Source organism: Ursus arctos, unplaced genomic scaffold (assembly GCF_023065955.2).
Source record: "Ursus arctos isolate Adak ecotype North America unplaced genomic scaffold, UrsArc2.0 scaffold_8, whole genome shotgun sequence".
Classification (NCBI taxonomy): Eukaryota; Metazoa; Chordata; class Mammalia; order Carnivora; family Ursidae; genus Ursus; species Ursus arctos.
Window position 1 is genome coordinate 12,173,098 of NW_026623100.1, and position 20,584 is coordinate 12,193,681.

Below are 20,584 nucleotides of genomic sequence, written 5' to 3' on the forward strand. Positions count from 1 at the left end.
GTATGGAGAACACGGAGTGCTACTGAAGCTATAGAAAAGGGACAGTGTTTTGGGTAGGGAGAAAAGAGACACTGACTTTCCCCCTTCCCCCACTTCGATCCCGTTGGGCAGCCCCAGGGTAAGGGCATTGTATTTGATGGTGTAACCAGGAACACGTATCATCTGAAGTCTCCAGTACCTGGGAAGAGGCAGCACCAGAGCTGACTATCAAGTTGAGAGATGCAGTAGGCTGATCTGCTCACTTCCCCTGTGTTTCTTTTAGTGGAGCCAAAGGGTCAGGACTTAAACCCAGGCCTCTTATGAGGGTGTCCTTAAGAGTGGTGCTAACAAGGAGCACGTGTGAGTGGATCGGTGCAGGCAAAAAGACCAAAAAAAAAAAAAAAAAAAAAAAAAAAAAAGCCAGGCCCCTAGGGTCCACTCAGATGGTCTGTGACCTGATCTTAAGTGGTAGCCAGAGCCAAGTTCTGGGTGGGTGGTGTTCGCTTAGGCTTTTGATGAAGAGAGAGCCAGTGGTTGGCCATGCTTCTGGAGGGGATGATTAGTTGAGAATCTAAGGAGTTCTAGAAGGCTGATTGGTGATCTGGGTTTGAAATGGGACCCACAATATCATGGTGCTGAGCAGCAGCCATAGCGCCCTGGCTTTGGCAGGGCTCATAGGCAAGAGGAAATGATTATAGCTACTTTCATGGAGCCCTGACTACGTGCCATGCTGTTTTCTTGGCTCCTGACTTGCTGTTGCTCATTGAATCTTGGCAACGGCCCCATGAGGCAGGTACATTTATTATTTTCGGTTTATAGATGTTTCCATGGAGATTCTAGGAGTCAGGTTTCAAACCTGTGCAGTAATTCTGGGAAAAGCCCTTGTTGACCATTTTCTAGAACATTTTCATATCTTTTTCTTACTCCCTCTCCTTTTCTCCTTTCTCTGGCTGGCTGTGATTCTGTAATTCTTTCTGATTCATTCCAGCACAGTTTGCTGCTTTTCTGAAACAAAATATGCTGGTGAGGAAAGCTCTTCCTCCCGGCACCTCCTCCTGTCTCTTTGGTGAGTATTGCTCTTCCTCTCACCTTTTCACGCTCTGCTCTCTGCTTCTCTCAACTTCTCCCTTGTTTTCTTCCCGATCCTGCCTCTCATTTGTCTCTGGTTTCCTGCTGTTCTTTTCTCTCTTCCTTTTTCTGTCTTCTTATTCTTTCTTGGCTGACTCCTTTTGCTTACTCCTCCATAATATTCGCTCTCCATACTTTGTTTGCCTCTCATGGTTTTTCCTTTTTTGTTTCTTGTGGTTCTTGGCTCTGCTTCTCCTATGTGTGCCTGTGGCCCATTGCCTGTGAGCCTGAGTTTCCTTGTGTGTTTTTCTCCCTGCCTCTGGTTTCCTGCTTCCATCCTGGCCGCTACAAGCACACCAGCCACTATCAGCATAAAACCTGTGGCTCCTTTCCCTTTTACCCTCCTTCCTATTCTGATTTTAGTCAATGCATTTATTCCCTAAGCGATCCTTCTAGCTGGTTATGCTCTGTGGCCCAGACCGGGACCCCCATTTCTTCCTGCCTTCCTCATATGATTACTGCTTTCCTCCCCATCCTACCCGATTGCCTGTGCTAAGAAGAGGACCTGGGGTGGGCTTCTGGTTTTAAAGAGAAGGGAATCTCTGAGGAAGTGTGAAGGATAACTTCAGAGTCCAGGAGGCTTGGCCATGTGCAGGATGAGTCTGTTTGATTCAGCGGAGGGGGAATCACATGTCTGAACACTTGGCCTTTCTCTGTACTAGTACAAATGACCTGGGGACCAGTTGTGACATGGGCCACTGTTGCCCTGTTGCTTTTGGGCAGGAGCAGTAAACTTGTCCTGGCTAAGATGCTCCCTTGCCTAGTGGCTACTCAAAGCCAGCCTCAACTCCTGGCAATAATCCTTCTTGTTGCCTTCATTTGGCAAGCAAACCCTCAACCTTAGGCCCTTAGGACAGAGTAGGACTCTGAGAGCCTTGTGAAATTAAATTCTCCCCTGACTGGGTAGTGTGCTCCTTTACTGCTTCTTTGTGGAATGTTTACTGTCTCCCAGCTGTGTGATGTGGGGGTGGGCTTGAAACAGGAAAATTATGACATTGAGTCCAGGAAGCACTGCTTAAATTCATTGTAGTGAGTCCTCTGTTTTTTGTTTGGCCTTTGCTAGGCAGGGTCAGGGTATCTTCTTTCTTTTTGTTCCCACCGACTCACAGTCCCCTTCCTTCTAACTCCAGAACAGGTAAGGGCTGGGGATGGACCCATCCTCTGAGAGGGCAAGGTGAGACGTGAGTGCGGTGGAACTGAAGCATTGGCAATTGCCTTTGAAGCGTGACTTTGTGTGTGACACACAGTCATGCCCGTGCTGGTGCTGTCAGTGTCTCCTGGGCTTTTGCGGATTATGGAAAACCTTACCTCAGCTCCATCTCTTAGTTCCCATTTCATCAGAACAAACGGAAGAGGCAGAGAAAGAGGATCTTAGGGTCCAGCTGAAGCGCCACCATCCCTCCAGTCCTCTTCCTGGCAGTAAGACCTCCAAGCGACCGAAGATTAAGGTGTCCCTTATCTCCCAAGGGGACACAGCTGGAGGACCTTGTACTCCTTCCCAAGGAGGAGGTCCAGAAGGTGAGTTTTTCCTGGCCTGTTTGATTTAACACTGAGCTCTCTGAGACCACATAACATTGCTCTCTTGGTGACCACTTGCTGTACAGCTCAGCCTCTACGTTAATGCAAGGCGCGTCTGGGGCAGAGGACACACGGTAGCACATGGAGCAGAAGTGGGCAGTGACCTGACCTGAACCAGGATCAGGGAGGCAGTACGAGGATCAGTGGGAGCTGTGGGGTCACTCAAAGCATCATTCTATTTTGTTCTTTATCAGTTTCAATTAAAGATAAGAAAATATTCCAGGGATGCCTGGCTGGCTCAGTCAGTAGAGCATGACTCTTGATCTCAGGGTTGTGAGTGTGAGCCCCACATTGGATATAGAGACTACTTAAAAATAAAATCTTAAAAAAAAAAAAAAAGATAATAAAATATTCCAGAAAGTTTAAAAAATAGAAGGAAAAAAATCCCTCCCTACTCTACTATACTTATTCTTCATTTTTCTTCTTCCAGTCTTTGTCCATAATATTTTGCATTTAGCCTGGGCTGTGAAACCCTGAAAAGTAGGGTCCAGGCAGGACTGACCGGTGGCCTTGGGGTTTTCTGTCTTGCAGCTGCGGGAGGGAAGCCCATCACCATGACACTGGGGCAGGCTTCAGCAGGGGCCAAGGAGCTCACAGGACTTCTCACCACTACCAAGTGAGTCTATTTCTTGGTCTTTCTGGCTCTGTTCCTTTCTTTCTCTTCACCTTTTTTCTGGTCCATTTAGTGTTTTGGAAAGATGGTAGAGGTTGGATTCTGTCAAGTTTTGGGAATATGACTTCTTTCTGAGTGGGATCTTTGTCTTTTATTTTTTGGAGGGAGGGGGTCAACTCAGAGTTCTTTTTTACTTAAAGTTTGCAAAGCATCCTTAGCTCTTGATTCAAGGTTTGAAGTCTTTACTTTAGGCCTGACTTTTAGAAGGACTAGAGGCCAGATTCAGAAGATGGGACAAAGAAGCTCTAGGTTCCGGTGTCCATTGCTAAAAAGCATTGCTGGGCCCCACTATGGGCCCTCCCTGTGTTGCTAGGGTCTGCTGCCCTCTGACCTTTGGATAATAGAGCTCTTGTCTTTGTCTCCAGGTCAAGTGCTTCTGAAGGGGGAGTCTCAGCTAGCCCAGCCTCCGCAGTGTCCAGCAGCACTGCACCCAGTGCCTTGCACACACTCCAGAGCCGTCTGGTGGCCACCTCTCCTGGCAGCTCCCTCCCAGGTATCTGGAAGCCCAGCATTCCCCGCCTCCCAGCAAAGTCTCTTTTGGGGTGCTGCTGGAGGGTGGTCCTGGGAAAGCAGCCGAATCTGGAGGATGCTTCTCTGAGTTGCAGGCTTTCATAGAGGCTTGGTGTGAAGCTGGAATTAGCTTTGAGGTGGGGGAGTTCTTGGTCTCAATATCTACAGTGAGTAAATATCCCAGTCTGCAGGTAGTGTGTCTTGAACTATAAGGAGGAGAAATAGCTGGTGGGAGATGTGTGTATTGTGTTCATTGTGGTGTTTTTGAACACATGTGAGTGAGAAAACTGGAGATCGTGCTGTACTAGCATTAGCAAAACGAGGCACCTTTCTGCCTCTGCTTGTCTCTTCACTTGCACCACCCCACCCTACATGGGAAGGCTGGTTGCTTGAGCCCAGCGGGCAAGGCTCTGCAGGTGTCCTCCTTCAGGAGGACCTCCCTCTTTGCTTTGTGGCCACTCGATTATGTGTAGTGAAATGTAAATCAGGTATTTGGAATTCTTTTGGCTTAAGAAGCTGTCCTTTTCCCTGCAAAGGAAGGAATTTAGATTTCTGAAAAGTGGGTGGCGTTCAGGCTCTTTTTGGTTTTTCTAAAACTGTCCAAAATGTAAGACAGGTGGTTTGGAGCAGGTTGGGATATGCAGAGCGAATCCACGGCCGTGTGTCTAGCATAGTACCTTTCCTCGTGTGGGCATGTAGTGTGCATGCCCGGGGAGCCCTTCCTGGCATCTTTCCGAGAGCACTGGGACTGTCCCAGGGAAAGAGCATTGGTATTTCAGCCGGTTCTTGAGGGTGGATGGGTGTGGCTGGTCTTGGGATAAGGGATTAAGCCTATCTGTTCTATCCTCTCCTAGGGGCCACATCAGCCAGCAGCCTCCTTCAAGGCCTCAGCTTCAGCTTGCAGGATATCAGCAGCAAGACCTCTGGCCTCCCAGCAAATCCTTCCCCAGGGCCAGCCCCACAGGTGCACATCTGCCTTCCACTGGGCTGGGCAGCTCTGGGGAGGAGGCCTTAGCTTAGTTGGTTTTGGCAGGGAAACTGGGTCTGGAGTTTGGGTCAAGACAGACAGCTTCCTGACTTCACGCCTGGGAGCTACCAAAGGTTAAGTTAGGCTCCATCAGTTAATGTGTGACCTTGGGCAAGTTTTTTGACCTTTCTGTATCTTTGTTTCCTTGTCTGTAAAATTAGGATGATGATAGTATTTCTCTCAAAGGGTTGTTTTGAGTATTAAATAAGATAGTATAGGGAAATGCATGGAAGAGTACGTTGCCTGTAGTAGGTACACAGTACATGGCAGCCTTTAATGCTCTGGGCCCTCCACACTTGAACATTGCTGTTGGGCAATAGCTTCTGCTCACCTGGGCTTGTGTGTCCCACAGGCCACCAGTGTGAAGTTGCCCACGCCCATGCAGAGCCTGGGTGCCATCACCACGGGCACCAGCACCATTGTCCGTACCATTCCTGTGGCCACCACTCTCTCCTCCTTGGGTGCCACTCCTGGTGGGAAGCCCACAGCCATCCACCAGCTGCTGACCAATGGGGGCCTCGCTAAGTTGGCAAGCAGCCTCCCTGGCCTGGCTCAGATCTCTAACCAAGCATCAGGTGAGTCTCTCATGACAGCTGTGGGGACTCTCAGATAGGGGATCTTTCCCTAGGACCTTCCCATCTCACATGGGCAAGGCCTGTTGTTGAACCCAACTCAACAGGGTCCTGGTATTGACCCTCAGGGATTCAGCTGTGTAGGTCCATCTCCAAGAGAGGTCGGCAGAACACAGCTGTTTCCCGTTTCTTTTGGAATGACTGAGAGGGTGGAGCTGACCCAGCTGGGGAGGATACTGATGTGGGAGGGCGAGGGGGTGGTGTGTGATATGAAGAAATTCTCCCGGAGGGGAAAGTGGAGGCTGTGACAAACAAGCCTCCTTTCCCCTGTCTCTGTCAGGCTTGAAGGTCCCTACCACCATCACTCTGACACTGCGTGGCCAGCCGAGCCGAATCACTACACTGAGCCCCATGGGCTCGGGAGCAGCCCCGTCAGAGGAGCCCAGCTCCCAGGCCCTGCCGTCCGGCTCACAGGTGAGTCTGCCTGGGAAGACCGAGGACACAGGCTCCGATCTTGGGAAGTTTGGGGCCGGCCCACTGGCTGATTGGAGGAGCTGCCAGTGCACTGGACTTGGAGGCAGACCAGATTCAAATCCAGACCTGGGGCTTTGTCACTTTGTAACTTTGAGCAAGTCCTGGAGCTCTTTGAGTCTCCTCTTCCGTAGCACTCCCTGGGTTGTCATGATTACGTAACTGTGTTCGGGTGTGTAGCGTCCTGTGTTTTAAGTTTGGTTTGTGTTCCCGCTCCATTCGTTTTCTCTTCCCATTCTTGGCTTCATCAGTCACAGGTTGTGGTAGAGACTAGTTGTTGATTGACATCCTTTCTTTGACAAGCTTTCCAGCATTGTGCCATTCCAGCTCTTGGCATTCATTTTCATCTGTTCAGGACACACTAGGTTTCTATAGCTCTTACCCATGAAGTCACCAGTTCCTTGTAGCCGATCTGATTGCCATCTGACCTTTTCACGTAAAATGTTTCTAATCTTAAGTGGTGATCTGAGAGCCACTGAGAGATCAGAGGTGAAAGAGAAGAATAGTTGGGAGTTCCATGTTACGTGTGCTCTCCTTCACTGTGCACCGTTTCAGCCACAGCCTTCCCTCGTGGGGGCGAGGGTGCTATGCAGACTGCCGTGACTGTTCCCCTTACTCCCACCACACCTGTCCTGCCCAGGAACTGAGGGGCAGGCTCCTTATTGGCATGTGACGGCTCTCAGCTGTTCCAGACCATCTTCTGCCTCCTCTACTATAGAGGAAAATACTGCACAGAGATTGTTGCCTGGCATTCATGGGGATCATAGTTAGCCCTCCCTGCCTTTGTTTCAGAAAAGTGGAGGTGTTTTATTTTTTTATTTTATTCCTTATTTTTTTCAATTAGAAAAGTGATTGGTGCTTAAATAAGTCAAACATTACAGAAATATTGTAGTTTAGACAGTGAGATTTCCCATGATACCACTCCCGGAGATGATATCCACTATTAATAGCTCAGTGTGCATTCTTCTTAATCTTTCTTGCTATACAAAGTGCATTATTTTATTTTACTTTTTTTTTTTTTTTTTGACAAAAATGGAATCAGAGCATGGGGGCTTATTTTGTAACTAGCCTTTGTTTACAACAAACGTTGTGACATGTTTCGCCGTGGGTTACCTAGAGACTTACCTTCTTGTCAGTAGCCGCCTCGTGTTTTGCTGGGTGGATGTACAAAAGCGTATTTCACCAATTTCTGTCATAGAGTTGGGCTGTTTTGTTTTTGATACAGAAACTAATGGTTCAGAGAACATCCTTGTTCCTAGTTTTGTGTACCTCTGGGAGATTTCTACAGTCTAGAGGCCAGTAAGTAGAGGGTACGTGTGTCTGACATCTGGCTAATGGCTGGCTAACTGCTGGCCAACTGCCCTTCAGCGGTTCTGCTGCTTTATGGTGCAAGCCATAGCGATGATAATACCTGTTTTCCTAGGTCTTCGCCTGTTATGGAAATCACTATTTTAAATTTTATTAATTTGATGAGTGAAAAATGAAAGTGTTTATTTTTTTATTTTTTATTTTTTTAAAGATTTTATTTATTTATTTGACAGAGATAGAGACAGCCAGCGAGAGAGGGAACATAAGCAGGGGGAGTGGGAGAGGGAGAAGCAGGCTCATAGCAGAGGAGCCTGACGTGGGGCTCGATCCCACAACGCCGGGATCATGCCCTGAGCCGAAGGCCAGCACTTAACCGCTGTGCCACCCAGGCGCCCCGAAAGTGTTTATTTTTTAAAAGATTTTATTTATTTGTCAGAGAGAGAGAGAGAGCACAAGCAGGGGGAGTGGCAGGCAGAGGGAGCCTGTTACGAGACTCAATCCCAGGACCCTGGGATCATGACCTGAGCAGACGCTTAACCAGCTGAGCCACCCAGGCGTCCCAACGGAATTGTTGAAATGTGTATTTTCCTGGTTACTTATGAGATTGTATGTCTCTTATGAATTGCTCATCGTACTCTGTCTCTCCTTTGATTTATAGCATCTTTATACATTCAGGGGTTAATCTTTTATTCTACAAGCTGTGTATACTTTACTCCAGTCAACTGCTTATCTTTTTCTTCTTTTTTTTCTTTCTTTCTGTTGAAGCATTAAGGACATTTGTTTCATACATTAAAAATTTTTTATATTCGGATCTTTCCCCTTATAGCTCCAAGGTTCATATTCTCAATTACTGCACACACTTGGGCCTTTTCTCTTCCCGTGACCCATCTGTTCTCACATTAGTTTTATGTCATTCTTTGATAATGTAAGTCCTCCAGTTAAGCAGGTGTCAAGTATGTTTCTATTTTGCTACGATCGTTATTCTTTTCATTTTTCTTGATAAATAATGGGTTTCGAATTTTGTTCATCGCTCTTTTGGAATCAAATGAGATGAGTGAGCATAAACATTTCTTCTGAATCAGTTAAATGATAAATTAATAGATTTCCTAGTGTCAGATCGTCTAAATTCCAGATTCGGTAGCTTGTTCAGTATGTCCTCTTCTCTTTTTTTTTTTTTTTATATGCCCCCGTTTATTTGAATTGTGCACCCATAGGAAAGACCCTATCAAAAGAGAACAAAAAAGAAAAAAGCCAAGTGTTTCAGAGGGAAAACACGTCTACTCTTTTGATTTGCTTTTATTTTACTTAGGATCTTGGCCCCTATCTATTAGTGAGATTGGCATATAGTTTTCTTCCCATCCACCCCTGCTTTTGTGTGTGTGTGCTTTCCTTGTTCAGTTGTATAAAGGCGTTAATTATATCTTATAGAATGAGATAGAAGCATTTTTTTTCTCATATTCTAAAACAGCACAGAAGTTATGAGTTCCTTGATAGTTTGATGGAAATTATCTATAAAGCCATTTGGGCCTGTTTTCAGGCAGTCTTATTAACCTTTGCAGATACCACACTGACGCCCAGCTAGAACGTATGTCCCTACCCTGTGATACCTTCCTCCTCTATTAGCAGTCCTCTTCAGCTTGCTGCAGCCCATGGGAACTAGCTCATGTACAGAGGAGGCTGGATAGAGCTCATTGAGAATCATTTGATATGGCTAAATATCAAGCACAGAATAAAGATCAAGATCTGACTTCTGACCTGATGGTATTAACTTGAGAGCTTAGTTTTTATCTCAGTAAAATGACTGTATAATTACTAGGAGGGTTCTAGTGATGATTCTCTTAAAACAGAGAAAGGATGCATTATTAGATTAAGACTTGCTGACTCGAAATCTTCTAACGGTTACCTCACTGTTCCCACTGCCAGACAGTGTGATACCAGGGAAAGCAGTGGGCTATGGGTTGGGCCCTCTGTCTTCAGCCAGCTGTGTGATCCTGGGCAAAATCACCTAATGTCTCTTTTGGTTTTGTTTTTCTTACCTGGTCTAGTGAGGAGGTTGGCCTAAATTAGTGATTATTGTGGTAGGATTGATGAGTAGGGGCTGCCTCAGAATCTCCTCAGACTTTGGGAAGTTAATTTTTATTTTATTTTTATTTTTATTAAGATTTTAAGTAATCTCTGCACCCAGCATGGGGCTTGAATTCACAATCCTGAGATCAAGAGTTGCATTCTCTACCAACTGAGCCAGCCAGTCGCTCTGGGAAGTTGAATCTTTAAATGTTGAGAAACAAACCACCCATTTATGATGTTTATGAGACAGTTGAAAATACAAACACTGGGTAATTGCCGATATTAGGGAATTGTTAACTTTTTTGTGTGTGATGATGGTGTTTACATTGGAAAAAATAATCCTTTTTTAGTTTTGGGTTGTATACTACGATATTTATGGATAGAATGAAAAAGAAAAAGATTGTAAACATTGGCTAGACTTCTCTAAGGTCTGTGCAAGTACTTAATTATCTGTTTTGTTTCTGGCACTGATGAATATTTACTGTGCTTTTATGGAACTGGACTCTTATGTACTCTTTACAGCTGAAAAGCTGTCAGAGGAAGAGGAGAGACAGAGACTGTGTTGTGCCCTGCATCAGAGTCCTGAGAATAGACTCCTTGTCTGTGGTCACAAGGTCTTTCTCCTCTCTGTCCCACACTGTGGTCTGCCCAGCCAGGGGGCATCCCTGCAACCCTTGCAGGGGCCCCTGGGAGAGCAGAGTCACTGTCTCAGTTGTATTCCTAATCAGGATAGAGTAATGCTCTGTGCACAGCCCTGCCTTTGGGCAGGGTGAGCAAATGTAGGCAGATCCTTTTAAGTTTTGATTGTCGGACCCTTCTCCGTATCCCCTCTCCTGTGCCTTCCACCTTCCCCCATTTTCTGCATTCTCAGAGACCTCTTAGGACTTTTTCCAAGGTGAAATCTAGAAAAGTAGGGAAAACCCTGGTGAAAAAAGACCAACTCTTTCTACCTTGCTTTATTCTTCCTAAGCTGCAGGGCTCAACAATTTGTGGCATCCATCCTCCATAACTAAAAAAATAGGTAAGACCTAAAAACCTATATTGTCAGAACAATCAAGGAAAACTTTCTTCAACTCTGTCACAATTCAGGCTTTCCTTTTCCCTGCATTCTCTTCCTGCCCTTATGCATGATAATAAGAGCTAACCTTTGTAGTTGAACTCCTTATACCCGAGGTACCTTATGCAGATTGTCTCATTTAATCTCACAACATCCCCGGAGTGTAGGGGCTGTCAATAGAGCAACTCAGATGGGGAAAAGGAGGCTCAGAGAGCATTCATCACTTGCCCTAAAAAGTGGTAGAGGTGGGTCTCTGACTGCAGAGTCCACATTCTGGTAACCACTTGGCTGCTAGAACACATGCCCTTATACATCCAGCCTTTTCCCCTATTGAGAATTACTTCTTGGAATAAATTCTCAGGAGTTGGGGTGATTGGGTCAGAGGGTTGGGTGTGTGAACCTGGCAAAGTTTTAAACTCTTGCTCACTCCCTCTCTGCCATAGCGCCTGCCTCCAGCACCCTGAAGATGCCGAGTGATATATCCTCCTTCACCAGGTTGGCGATGGCTGCTGTGCAGTGAGCCCTGGGCACACGTGCTGTCCTGCTGAGCTGTCCACTTGTCTGAAGACCTCTAAAGATCGCCATTTTTGCCTCCCTGCCAACTGTCTTCAGAATGGGCCTCTGGGTCTTGTGAAACCATTAGGCTAGGTGATATGGCACCAGCAAGGGGAACGTTGTCCTCTGTCTTCTGTGAGTCTGGTTCCTGGAATCCCCAGGTTCCTCAGCAGATCTGGCTGTACATGGATCAGAGGCATTTCTTCTCCGCATTAACTGTGACTTGACCCAAGTAGCTGTATTGGACTGCACACTGCATTTAATAAAGGAGTTCCTTTTGGAAGTCTGTGCTGCCCCCATACCAAGTTGGGAGGAGACGTCCGTATGGACTGGGGCTTGTTAGGGAGTTAGGATTGAGAGCCCTTTGCTGAGGACCGGGATCATCCTGGCCTATCAACAGTTGTGCAGTGCCAGAGGGCTGGATTTGGACATCACTGTTGCTTTCACTGAGCAGCCACAGGAGAGCGTGTTCCACGCAACTCCTCCCTCTTAAGAACCATATCAGACAATGAGTAGCCTGTTGAGACCCGGAAACTCCTAAGTTCAAACCCATGATGGGGTAAAGAGGACTGGGCTGTCATCTTTCAGTCCCTTTGGCCACTGTAGGTGGTGGGGAGCAGCTGTTGCTAGGAGGTGAAAGCTGGCCCCTTTCTTTTTTTCATCCTGCTTTGGGCAGTTCCTGTATCCAGAAAATCTACAGGTCCAGACAGGCCAAAGAAGAGGAATGGAACAAATGAAGTGGTTTGAAGGATGTGCCAGTAAGTCCTTTAGAGAAAATGATTGGGGCATGAGGCTTTGCATCTATTACCTAAGGAACTGTTGGTTTGACATGGAGATGAGAAGAATTTGTCAAGTCACAGGGAAGAAACCCCAACCCCTGAAATGTCCATCTACAGTGCTTGGAAGTGGAACAGGGATAACCAGCTAAGTTAACATCTTGGCCGTCTCAGGAGGCTTGGGCATCAAGATGATGAAGGCCATGCTTTAGTGTTTCTATTTCCATTCCACGCAACTTCTTGTCTTCTTGCTTAGAAATGGGAAGGTTATTGGCATTGACTCTACTCTGTGGGGCTCTTGGTACCAGCCTGAGCTCTGGAGAAGTGGTTACTGAAGACGGAGCTCTGAGCCCCTCCTTACGACCTCCCAGTACTTGTGTGCCAAGGTAGTTTTAGAGTTGACGTCATACCTGTCCTCCAGATCAGGCTCCCTGCCTTTCCAGACTCTAGAATGTTTCCAGCCAAGGTGACAATAGCAACCCAGAGGTGACTGACTCTTCAGTTTCTGTAGGCAGGAGGGTACACAGCATTGCCGTGGCCATGGTCCAGGGCCCTGACCCATGGTGCAGCATATATCCAAACCAGGCTGTCTGTCTTTAGTCCAGGAGCCTCACCTGCCAGTCTAACTGGCAGCCAGGAGGGAGTACCTAGTGTGCAGGAGTCTAAGACAAGGCAGAAAGGGGTGCTGTGGGCAGAGAGGGGGGCATGTATGATAGGTGTAGAGAGAGTATCTTGAACGCCAGACCCTCCCTCCCTGACCTCCTGCAGAGCTGGTCTTAGCAATGATTTGCTCAAAATTAGGCTTTGTTCTCAAATTAGCTGGTAGGTAACTGCTTTTGGAAATGCATTTAGTAAGTTTGAGGAAGATATGAAATCTGGAAGGCATCCACGGGTCAGGGGTTTGGTAACTTTACAGGTAGGATTATACACCAATAGACCCGAGGACAGTAAGACTGTGAGACCATATGAAGCTTTAGGAATTATTTAGGACAGTCAGAGGGTCCTGAACAACCCACTCATGACTTAGGAGTATTGCTCAGACAGTGCTGGAATGGTTGCTCCTGAAAGATGCTGACCCAGTGTATGCAGGGGCCAAAGGAAAAACTAATGCATCATCCTGTGTTTGTGCAAACCCTATTATGCTTCCCATGGATAACTTCCTGAGGGTTGTACACCTTGAAGAAAGCCAAACCTGGAAAGGGGAGTTGTGAGAACACGGACTCTTTTTCACCTTGGAGGGACAGGCTGAAGGGGGAGGTGGTTGAAGTCCGTAGAGTCATGCTCTTCAACTCCACACTTCTGCACCCACTCCTCTTGAAATGTGAAAGGAAGCTTTCCTCTACCTATCATGTCTCAGACCTGGAGTCCGTAACCTCAGAAGGCAATACTACTGGCTGAGAATGTAGAAGGATCAAGAAAGCTTTAGTTAAATTCTTGACATTCAACATGACAGGTGCATGTTGATGGCCTATGGAAGATGTCCTTGTGCTTTAAGAAGAGGTCACTGATGGAGGAAGATCTACCTGTTCTTGGCCCCACCACCAGAACAATCTTGGGCTGGGTGGGTCGTAGAGCTAAGCCGCTGTCACGGTTCTGTTCTTATATTACAGAAACAATTAAATAAAAGCAACTTTGGATTTCTTCATCTTGTTTTAAATTGACTTCTCATATTTATTCTGATAACCACTCAAAGAAGTGGCACAGAAAATAAAAGTTAAGGTACTGTGGTAATGCCAGGGATCAGCTCACTGATGGCCGGTGCTATGAGGTAGTAGTGTAATTCCCTGTTTACAGGCGAGGGAACAGAGGCACCAAGAAGTCAAACAGAAGTGGCGGAAGTAGGACTAGAACCAGGCAGTCTGCTGCCACGGTCTGTTCTCTGCACCGTGCTGGGGTTCTGAGATAGGACACGGGAGTGGACATTAGCCCAGGAGGTGAGATGATGGCTTTGCCTTCATGAGACCCTTTTCAGTTCACTTCCCAGCGCCTGAAGTGATTGCTGCAACCCCCATGGGGCGCCTGGCTGGGCCTGTGTCAGTAGGTGGGGTCCCTTGCCCTTGGTCCTGAGAGGTTGAAATCCCTTGCACATCCTGTACTTCTGCCTGCTCCAATAAATAAATACTTAGAGATGAGTGAATTCTAACGGTGGATCCATGAGGACCTTCCTTCCTGTCCTTGAATTCCAGGTCCCTCCATTTAGCATTGGGACCTCTGGGTGGAAGCCAGAGTTCTGGTAGACTACTTGGAGTACCCTGGTGCCGGTGAGCTCATCTTGCTACCATCCTTTGTAGAGACCGGGTGCATTCTTTGCCTTCCAACTCCGGTTTCACTGACTTGGGGGAGTCAGATGAAGTGAGAGACGAAGGTTAGACTGTTCGAATGTTAACTGTCTTAAATTTCAGCAGTATAGGAACGCGGTCATAGCAAAATACACTGCAGAAACATTTTCGTTACCTTTTTATCTCCCTTCTTAGAACAGATGTTTTTGTTAGGATCCATGGTTGCTAGAAGCAGAAACCATTCACCACTACCATTAGTTCTGAAGGCATCCTATTCTTTTTCTTTTTCTATCTGAGAGAGAGAGAATGAGCAGGGGAGAGGGGCAGAGGGAGGAGAAGCAGACTCCACTGAGCAGGGAGCCTGATGAGGGACTCGATCCCCCTGGGATCACGACCTGAGCCTAAGGCAGACACTTATGCAACTGAGCCACCCAGGCATCTGGTTTCATATTCTTTCAATAGGCATTCTGAACAGGGAGCCTGACAGTTTCTGCTACTTGCCCTGTGAACTTGACTGCTGTGCACCCGCCAGGGGACTTTGCAGCTGTGGAGCCCTCTGTGGATGGCCAGTGCCTGGCTTTTGGGTCACATTCTGAATGTGGTGAGCCTAGTTGGCTCAGCCTGCCTTCCTGCCTGTCCCTCTGTGCCTAGGCCACCTCTCTTGCCTCAGCGACCTCCTCATCCTCCCCTGCATGCCCGCTCTTCTCACAGTGCTGTGTCCTGTACCAGAGATGCTGTTCCCTTTGCTACTTTCCTTATCCTCCGGGATTGAACTTTCATGCATCACTTCGCTGACACCAGGCAGTTAGCTCTTCTGTGCCCCTGGCTATGCACTGCTACCTCCAAAACCTTGGATTACACTGGCTTGGGTTGTGTTTGATCCACTTGCAGATCAAGCCTCTCCCAGCCTTGGCCTGGAGGGGTCAAGGTCAGAGTCGGATCATCTGCCTCTGTAGCTTAGTGTGTGGCCCCCCAGTGGGAGCCCAGTAAACGCTGGATGCTGGATGAGTGGCTATGCGCCGTCAGCCCAGCTGTTCCTGCTCTCCCCCTGCACAGAAAACCCAGAGTAAAGTCATGGATGCCATTTGCTGTCTCTCAGGGGATATTAGGAGAAAGAAGAGAAAGCCCTGCACCAAATTCACACTAAATAGTGCAACTAACCCAAGGGACCAAAATGCTCTTTGGAACCCAAATGTAGGAAATGGGGCCTTTACTCATCCTGCTTCCAGCTCACCATGGGTGATGCCATGGGTATGCCACCATGGGTGCCCCGCCCCAACCTGTAGGAAACCCTGCACTCCCAACACAGTTTGCCTTCCTCTCCTCTCCATCCCTTTTCATTCCTTCTCCCCCTCCTTCACCATGTGAATAACTACCTTCCTCACCCAGCACCTGGCATCTCAGTTGTTTCCATCTCCAACCCCTAGAGTTGGGCGAGAGCTAGAATCACTGTTCCCATTTCACAGGTGGAGAACTAGGTCAGGACCAAGGTTCGGACCAGGGAGGCCTTCCATGCAGGGAGAATGTGGGGGCAGCCTGAGTCCCTGCTTCTCTCCCATGAGGGACATCCAGACTCCCTGTAGAGAGGGCTTTGTGAAGGGTGGGGTGGCCCAGCTTTTCAGGGAGGGGGCAGTTCTCAATGTCAAGATGAGGGGCAAGGAGGATCCTGGGCAGGTTAGGAGTGGGCCCAAACTGTGCCTGGTCTCTACCCTAGGACTCCTCAAGGAGAGAGACAGCACTGCACGGAAGCCATGGGAACCATCTGGGGGAGTGGGGGTAGGGCAAGTGAGCCCAGTTGCTGAGAGGGTGGGGGACAAGATAGTGCAGTAGGTGGGAAGGGGCCAGTGAAGAGAAGACTGAGGAAATGGCACATGAAGCCCCACTTGCCCATAGAGCCACCCTGAGCCCACAAATGTGGATGAGACAGTACCAGATGGAAGGTGCCTAGCGTTCAGCACACAGAGCATGTGAGTGCCCAGGGGGTGGGGCTCCGTGAGAAAGTGCTCAGTCCCCAGCCCCCAGGCCGACTTGGCAGTTATAAATCTCAGGATAAGGTTGGGTTGGCCCAGGCTAGGCCTGCTCCTCCCCATGGCAGAGGGTGGAGAAGTGGGTAGTCCCTAGGAGTGGCTCTACCAGGGTCAAAGAGTTAGCAACAAAAAGTGAGGCATGGAACAGGGAGGGGGCCATGGAGGGTGGAGAGACATGAGGAAGCACCTTGCAGGGGCCCAGGCCGCATACCCTTGCTTTGAGAGCAGCTGAGGAGTTTTCAGGAAAGGAAGGCAGGCTGGAGACACACCAGGGAGATGGGTTCCAGGATCCATCCAACCTATTGCCCCCCAGGGCACCTCCCTCCACCTGACGTGTTCTCCATCTCCCACCCCAGTATTCTCATTGCTCCTGGGTGCCTCCCTCCTGGGGCACAGGCGGCTCCTAGGCTTTGGCCTCCATTCCTGAGGACTTTTAACAGAGGGAGGGGTCCCTGTCTATGATATGAGAGGATTGGACTTGGATTAAAACTCCAAAGGGAACTGGGGAGAGGGGATTTGGTCCCCTCATCAGACCCTGTACCCGAGGTCTAGAGGCCTGTGGCTGAGATGATGAGTGGAGAACCAGTTCCAGCCTCTTCTGTCCCCCCAGTGGGGAGGTTATCTATGTTCATTCTCCTGAGTGGCCAGGGCTGGGGGCACATGGGGTTCGGGCAGTGCATATTCGGGGCCTTACTGACCTCCAGCCCTTTGAAAAGCTTTGAAGTCTATGCCTCACCCAGATTAGAAAATTTCTTGTTTTCCCAAGATACAGTTAAGAGATTGGAGTAGAAAATGAAGATTGGTTCTACACAAGTATTTTAGGAATTTGTCCTAAAAGCAGTTACCAGTCAGTGACTTCTCCTGTGGACAGAAGGGCTAACCACTACCCCTCTGTCCCCTCCCCCCCAAACCCAAATTCATGCCAGGTATACACCTTGTGCCTGCGGGGCCCAAGACAACAGATGGGTTAACCCGGATGGTTTCAGACACTGACCACAGGCATACCGAGCAGAACAAAGGAATAGAGGTGGGCGAGATGGCTTTGGTCCCGGGAGAGGGCTATAAGGCAGCCCTGTGACTCTGAGGCTCCTGTCCTTAGCTGGGGTCCTGTCCTGGTTAGGTAACAGTCACCGCAGGTTCCAAAGCCAGGAAAGGGTACTTAGGGCTGAGGAAAGCTGTGGCAGGGAGCCCAAGCTGAGCCAGGAGCTTGACCTGGATGGAGCAGGTAACTTGCAAGGTGCAAGATCTCCTTGTTACCCCAGGGGAGGGCAGGGCTGGGCTTTGGTGCGCTGGGCAGGAACTCAAGGACTGCAGAAGGGGAGCTGAAGGCCACAGAGGAGCAGGGGTCTCCCAGCAATCCAGACAAGCTGCCCTTCCTATGAGCTGGAGAAGCATTCTGCCTAGAAGGATACAGCAGGGCCCCAGGAGCAATGTGGAAGGTTAGTGCCCTGGGGGGGGGGGGGGGAGGCTTCCTCACTCTGTTCCCAGTGTTTCCCTTCATCTTGGGACCCTCACTCTGAACTCTACTGACCCCAGGGCCAGATGGGCCCGAAGACATTTATTTTTCCTTAGAACAGGTGAGGCAAACTCGCATTTTCAAAAGGAATTTTATTAGCATTGAAAGGGGCAAGTTGGAGATGACAGAAAATGTGGCTGTCCCATCTCCAAAGCAAGCCTTGTGCTCTCACAGTCATCACACTCGGGCCCCTGGATGGGGGCAGACGTGGGGCCCTTTGTCTTGAGGGGAGCTGCCGCAGCCCCTGCCTGTCTCCACCTGCCACCAGGCTCTTCCCTGTGCTCCGGGGATGTCCTCTGGGACACACTGCTCTGTAAAGTCAAGACCTTCTCCTTCCCCTGCCACCCACCTGGCTCCTGCAGGTGTCCAGTTGGTTGAGGCACCGGGTGCTGGCAACCTTATCCGTCCAGTCAGAGCCCGGCCATCCTTACTCCCGTGGCCCCGTGAGCCCCCAGCGCCGGCAGGGGCCTTCTCACTCCAGCGGGCCGTCCAGCGGGCCCTCCGCCGGCAGCTTCTCCGCGGCCTGCGCCTTCCTAGAGGCCTCCCAGCGCCGGGCGGAGGGCTGGTAGGAGCTCTCGTCACTGGCCGGGCCCTGCAAGTCCTGGGTGAGGCCCAGCAGGGCCCGGACCTGGAGGAGGAAGTTGGGGCTCGAGAAGCAGTAGAGCACGGGGTCCAGGACACTGTTGAGGTAGGTGAAGGCCAGGGAGCCGTGGAAGAGCTGCGCGCAGAGGTCGAGGGCGTGGCAGGCACGCAGGCGGAAGGCCACCATGGACGCCATGCCCAAGATGACGCTGGGCAAGAAGCAGATGGTGTAGACCGCCACCACCACGGCCAGCATGCGCACGGCCCTCTGCGGGCCCGCCTGCCCGCTCAGGCTGCGGCGCCGGATGGTGAGCACGATGCTGACGATGGCAAAGAGGATGAGCGCCAGCGGCAGGAAGAACTCCAGCAGGAACAGGGCCTGGTGCCAGCGCAGCGAGGCCGAGGCCTCCGTGCCCAGCCGGTAGCTGAGGCATGAGGGGCCGGCGTAGGCCGCCAGCAGCAGGTGCACGTTGAGGAGCAGGATGCCGGCCCAGAGCCCCGCGGCCACCCTGGCGACCGCCCCCACCGAGGCCCGGCTCAGCGCGTGGTGGGGCCGCACCACCTTCAGGTAGCGGTTGAGTGCGATGGCCGTGAGGAAGACCACGCTGGCCGAGCGGTTGGTGGACAGCAGGAAGAGGTTGAGCTTGCAGACGGCGGCCCCGAAGCGCCAGCGCTCGTGCAGCAAGTAGTAGTCCACGCGCAGCGGCAGGTTGACGACCAGCAGAAAGTCGGCCACCACCAGGCTGACCAGGAACACCGTGTTCGACGTCCAGGGCCGCGTGTGGAAGCAGAAGATGAAGAGCGCCAGGCTGTTCCCCGCCAGGCCCAGGACAAACTCCATACCCAGGATCGGCGCCAGGAAGGCCGACACCGTGGGGGAGGAGGCTGGGAAACAGGACCCCGAGGCCTCTCCTGTTGCCCCCGTTGCCCCCAAGTCTGTGGGGAGGACCCAGGGAGAGGAGGAGAGGAAGGGAGCGAGGGAGGAGGGGAGGGAGGCAGGGAGAGTGGAGGGAGGGAGGGTGGAGGGAGGGAGAGAAAGGAGGGGAGAGGAAGAGCTCAGGTTATGAGGTTCCATGGGCTGCTTGGGCCATGGACCTGTGAGAAGTTTCCAGGCTTTCTACCCCTGGCCAGAGTGTTCAGAGCAGAGTAGAATGATGCGCACTACCGGCTAGCCACCACGATGACTCAATATCCTGGGGTTTTCATCAGCATCCTTGTAACCGCTGAGAAACACCCAGCGTTTGTTTACAGCCAAAGGGGAACACTGCAGCCCTCCCTCCCCCAGCACGGAGTGACCAGGCTGCAAGGTCTCTGCAGGAGAGCAGGGCTCAGCAGGGGTGAGACGGAGGCCTAGGGAGACCCTGAAGTGGGAGGAAGGCCCAGCTGGGGTGAGGTGGGGAAGAGTGTCCACAGCCTGAGGGCTCAAACATTGCTTGCCCGAAGGCCGAAGCTGGTCCTGGCCACCCATAGCTCTCAGGCTTATGCAGGCCACCCTGCACACCACCGCACCCCTACTATATGTTACAGACTGGGTGGCTGCCTCCCTGCCCCCACCGGCTCTGGCAGCAGGGAGTATGACACTAATAGGACATTGTCCCCGGAGAGGGAGGTGGGGAGTCCAGCCAATACCTTGACCACATGGCTGATGGCCTTGTGGAATGAGCCTGTTTGTGCCTTGCCACCCCCGATTCCCGATGGTCCAAAGTCCATGCACCCCATGAAATATCTCCCACACACAGAGGGCTCGCCTGCCAGTTTCTACTGCCCTGGGACCTGGGAGGAGCCCCAGACAGAACAATCCTGAAAGCCTTTGAGATGCCCTGTCCACTGTCTGCCCCACTCCATTCCCACCCAGCATTCGCTACAGACAGGGCAGGAGAGGCGGGCGCTGTCTTCAGGCAAGGTGCAGTCCTGCTCTGCCACTGGGTGGTGTTCTCAGGAGCCCCTGGGGCCTCGGGCTCCTCACAACCTGGGGCAGCACCGAGGGAGGCTGGGTGCTGCCAGCTGGCTGCGGTCAGCAGTGGGCCGTGCATGCCAACTCTGCCGAGGCCTCAGGGCTTCAGACACACTGGCTATTGGCCTCTCTCTCTCAGAGCCTCCAGGCCTCTCTCTCCTCTGTCCTGGGCTCCCATCTGGCCAAGGCTGAAGGAGACAGGCTGTGACCACAGGGTGCAGGGTGGTGAGACCACCAGCCTGAGATTTGAATGAAGACAGGCCTTGTTTGGAAACAGAGCTGCTTGTTTGCCAAACCTCTTAGGGAATTCCCTAGCATGGAGCTCATGTTCAGAAAAACAGAAGATCTAATTTTCATTATTTTCTCAGGTTAGGTCTGCCCTGGGCACTAGGGACCAGCCTGTCTCCTGGCCGCCTGGCCCTGCGCAGGGGACTGTGGGGGACATCCCTGTGTTCTGTCCTCGGC

At 50.5% G+C, this 20,584-nt stretch overlaps 2 protein-coding genes across 12 annotated transcripts in view; one reads left to right on the forward strand and one right to left on the reverse strand.

Annotated features, from left to right (window-relative positions):
* The window catches only part of KANSL3 (KAT8 regulatory NSL complex subunit 3), a 39,934-nt gene extending 26,528 nt beyond the window's left edge, over positions 1–13,406 (forward strand). For 7 of the 11 annotated variants that reach the window (XM_044378389.3, XM_026487186.4, XM_044378396.3 and 4 more), the window contains 8 exons: positions 968–1,045; positions 2,434–2,625; positions 3,217–3,301; positions 3,724–3,851; positions 4,723–4,832; positions 5,248–5,470; positions 5,808–5,941; positions 10,874–13,406. In XM_044378389.3, the coding sequence (XP_044234324.1) occupies positions 968–1,045; positions 2,434–2,625; positions 3,217–3,301; positions 3,724–3,851; positions 4,723–4,832; positions 5,248–5,470; positions 5,808–5,941; positions 10,874–10,894 (971 nt within the window). In that variant the 3' untranslated portion in view covers positions 10,895–13,406. The remainder of the gene's footprint in view (positions 1–967; positions 1,046–2,433; positions 2,626–3,216; positions 3,302–3,723; positions 3,852–4,722; positions 4,833–5,247; positions 5,471–5,807; positions 5,942–10,873) is intronic. The other 4 variants (XM_048222438.2, XM_048222439.2, XM_048222440.2 and 1 more) reach the window with 1 other exon arrangement.
* A 4,249-nt stretch (positions 13,407–17,655) lies between these two features.
* Positions 17,656–19,240, reverse strand: OXER1 (oxoeicosanoid receptor 1). The gene has a single exon (XM_048222442.2). The coding sequence runs from the start codon at positions 19,238–19,240 to the stop codon at positions 18,056–18,058; it is 1,185 nt and encodes a 394-aa protein (XP_048078399.1). The 3' UTR covers positions 17,656–18,055.
* Positions 19,241–20,584: the final 1,344 nt, after the last annotated feature.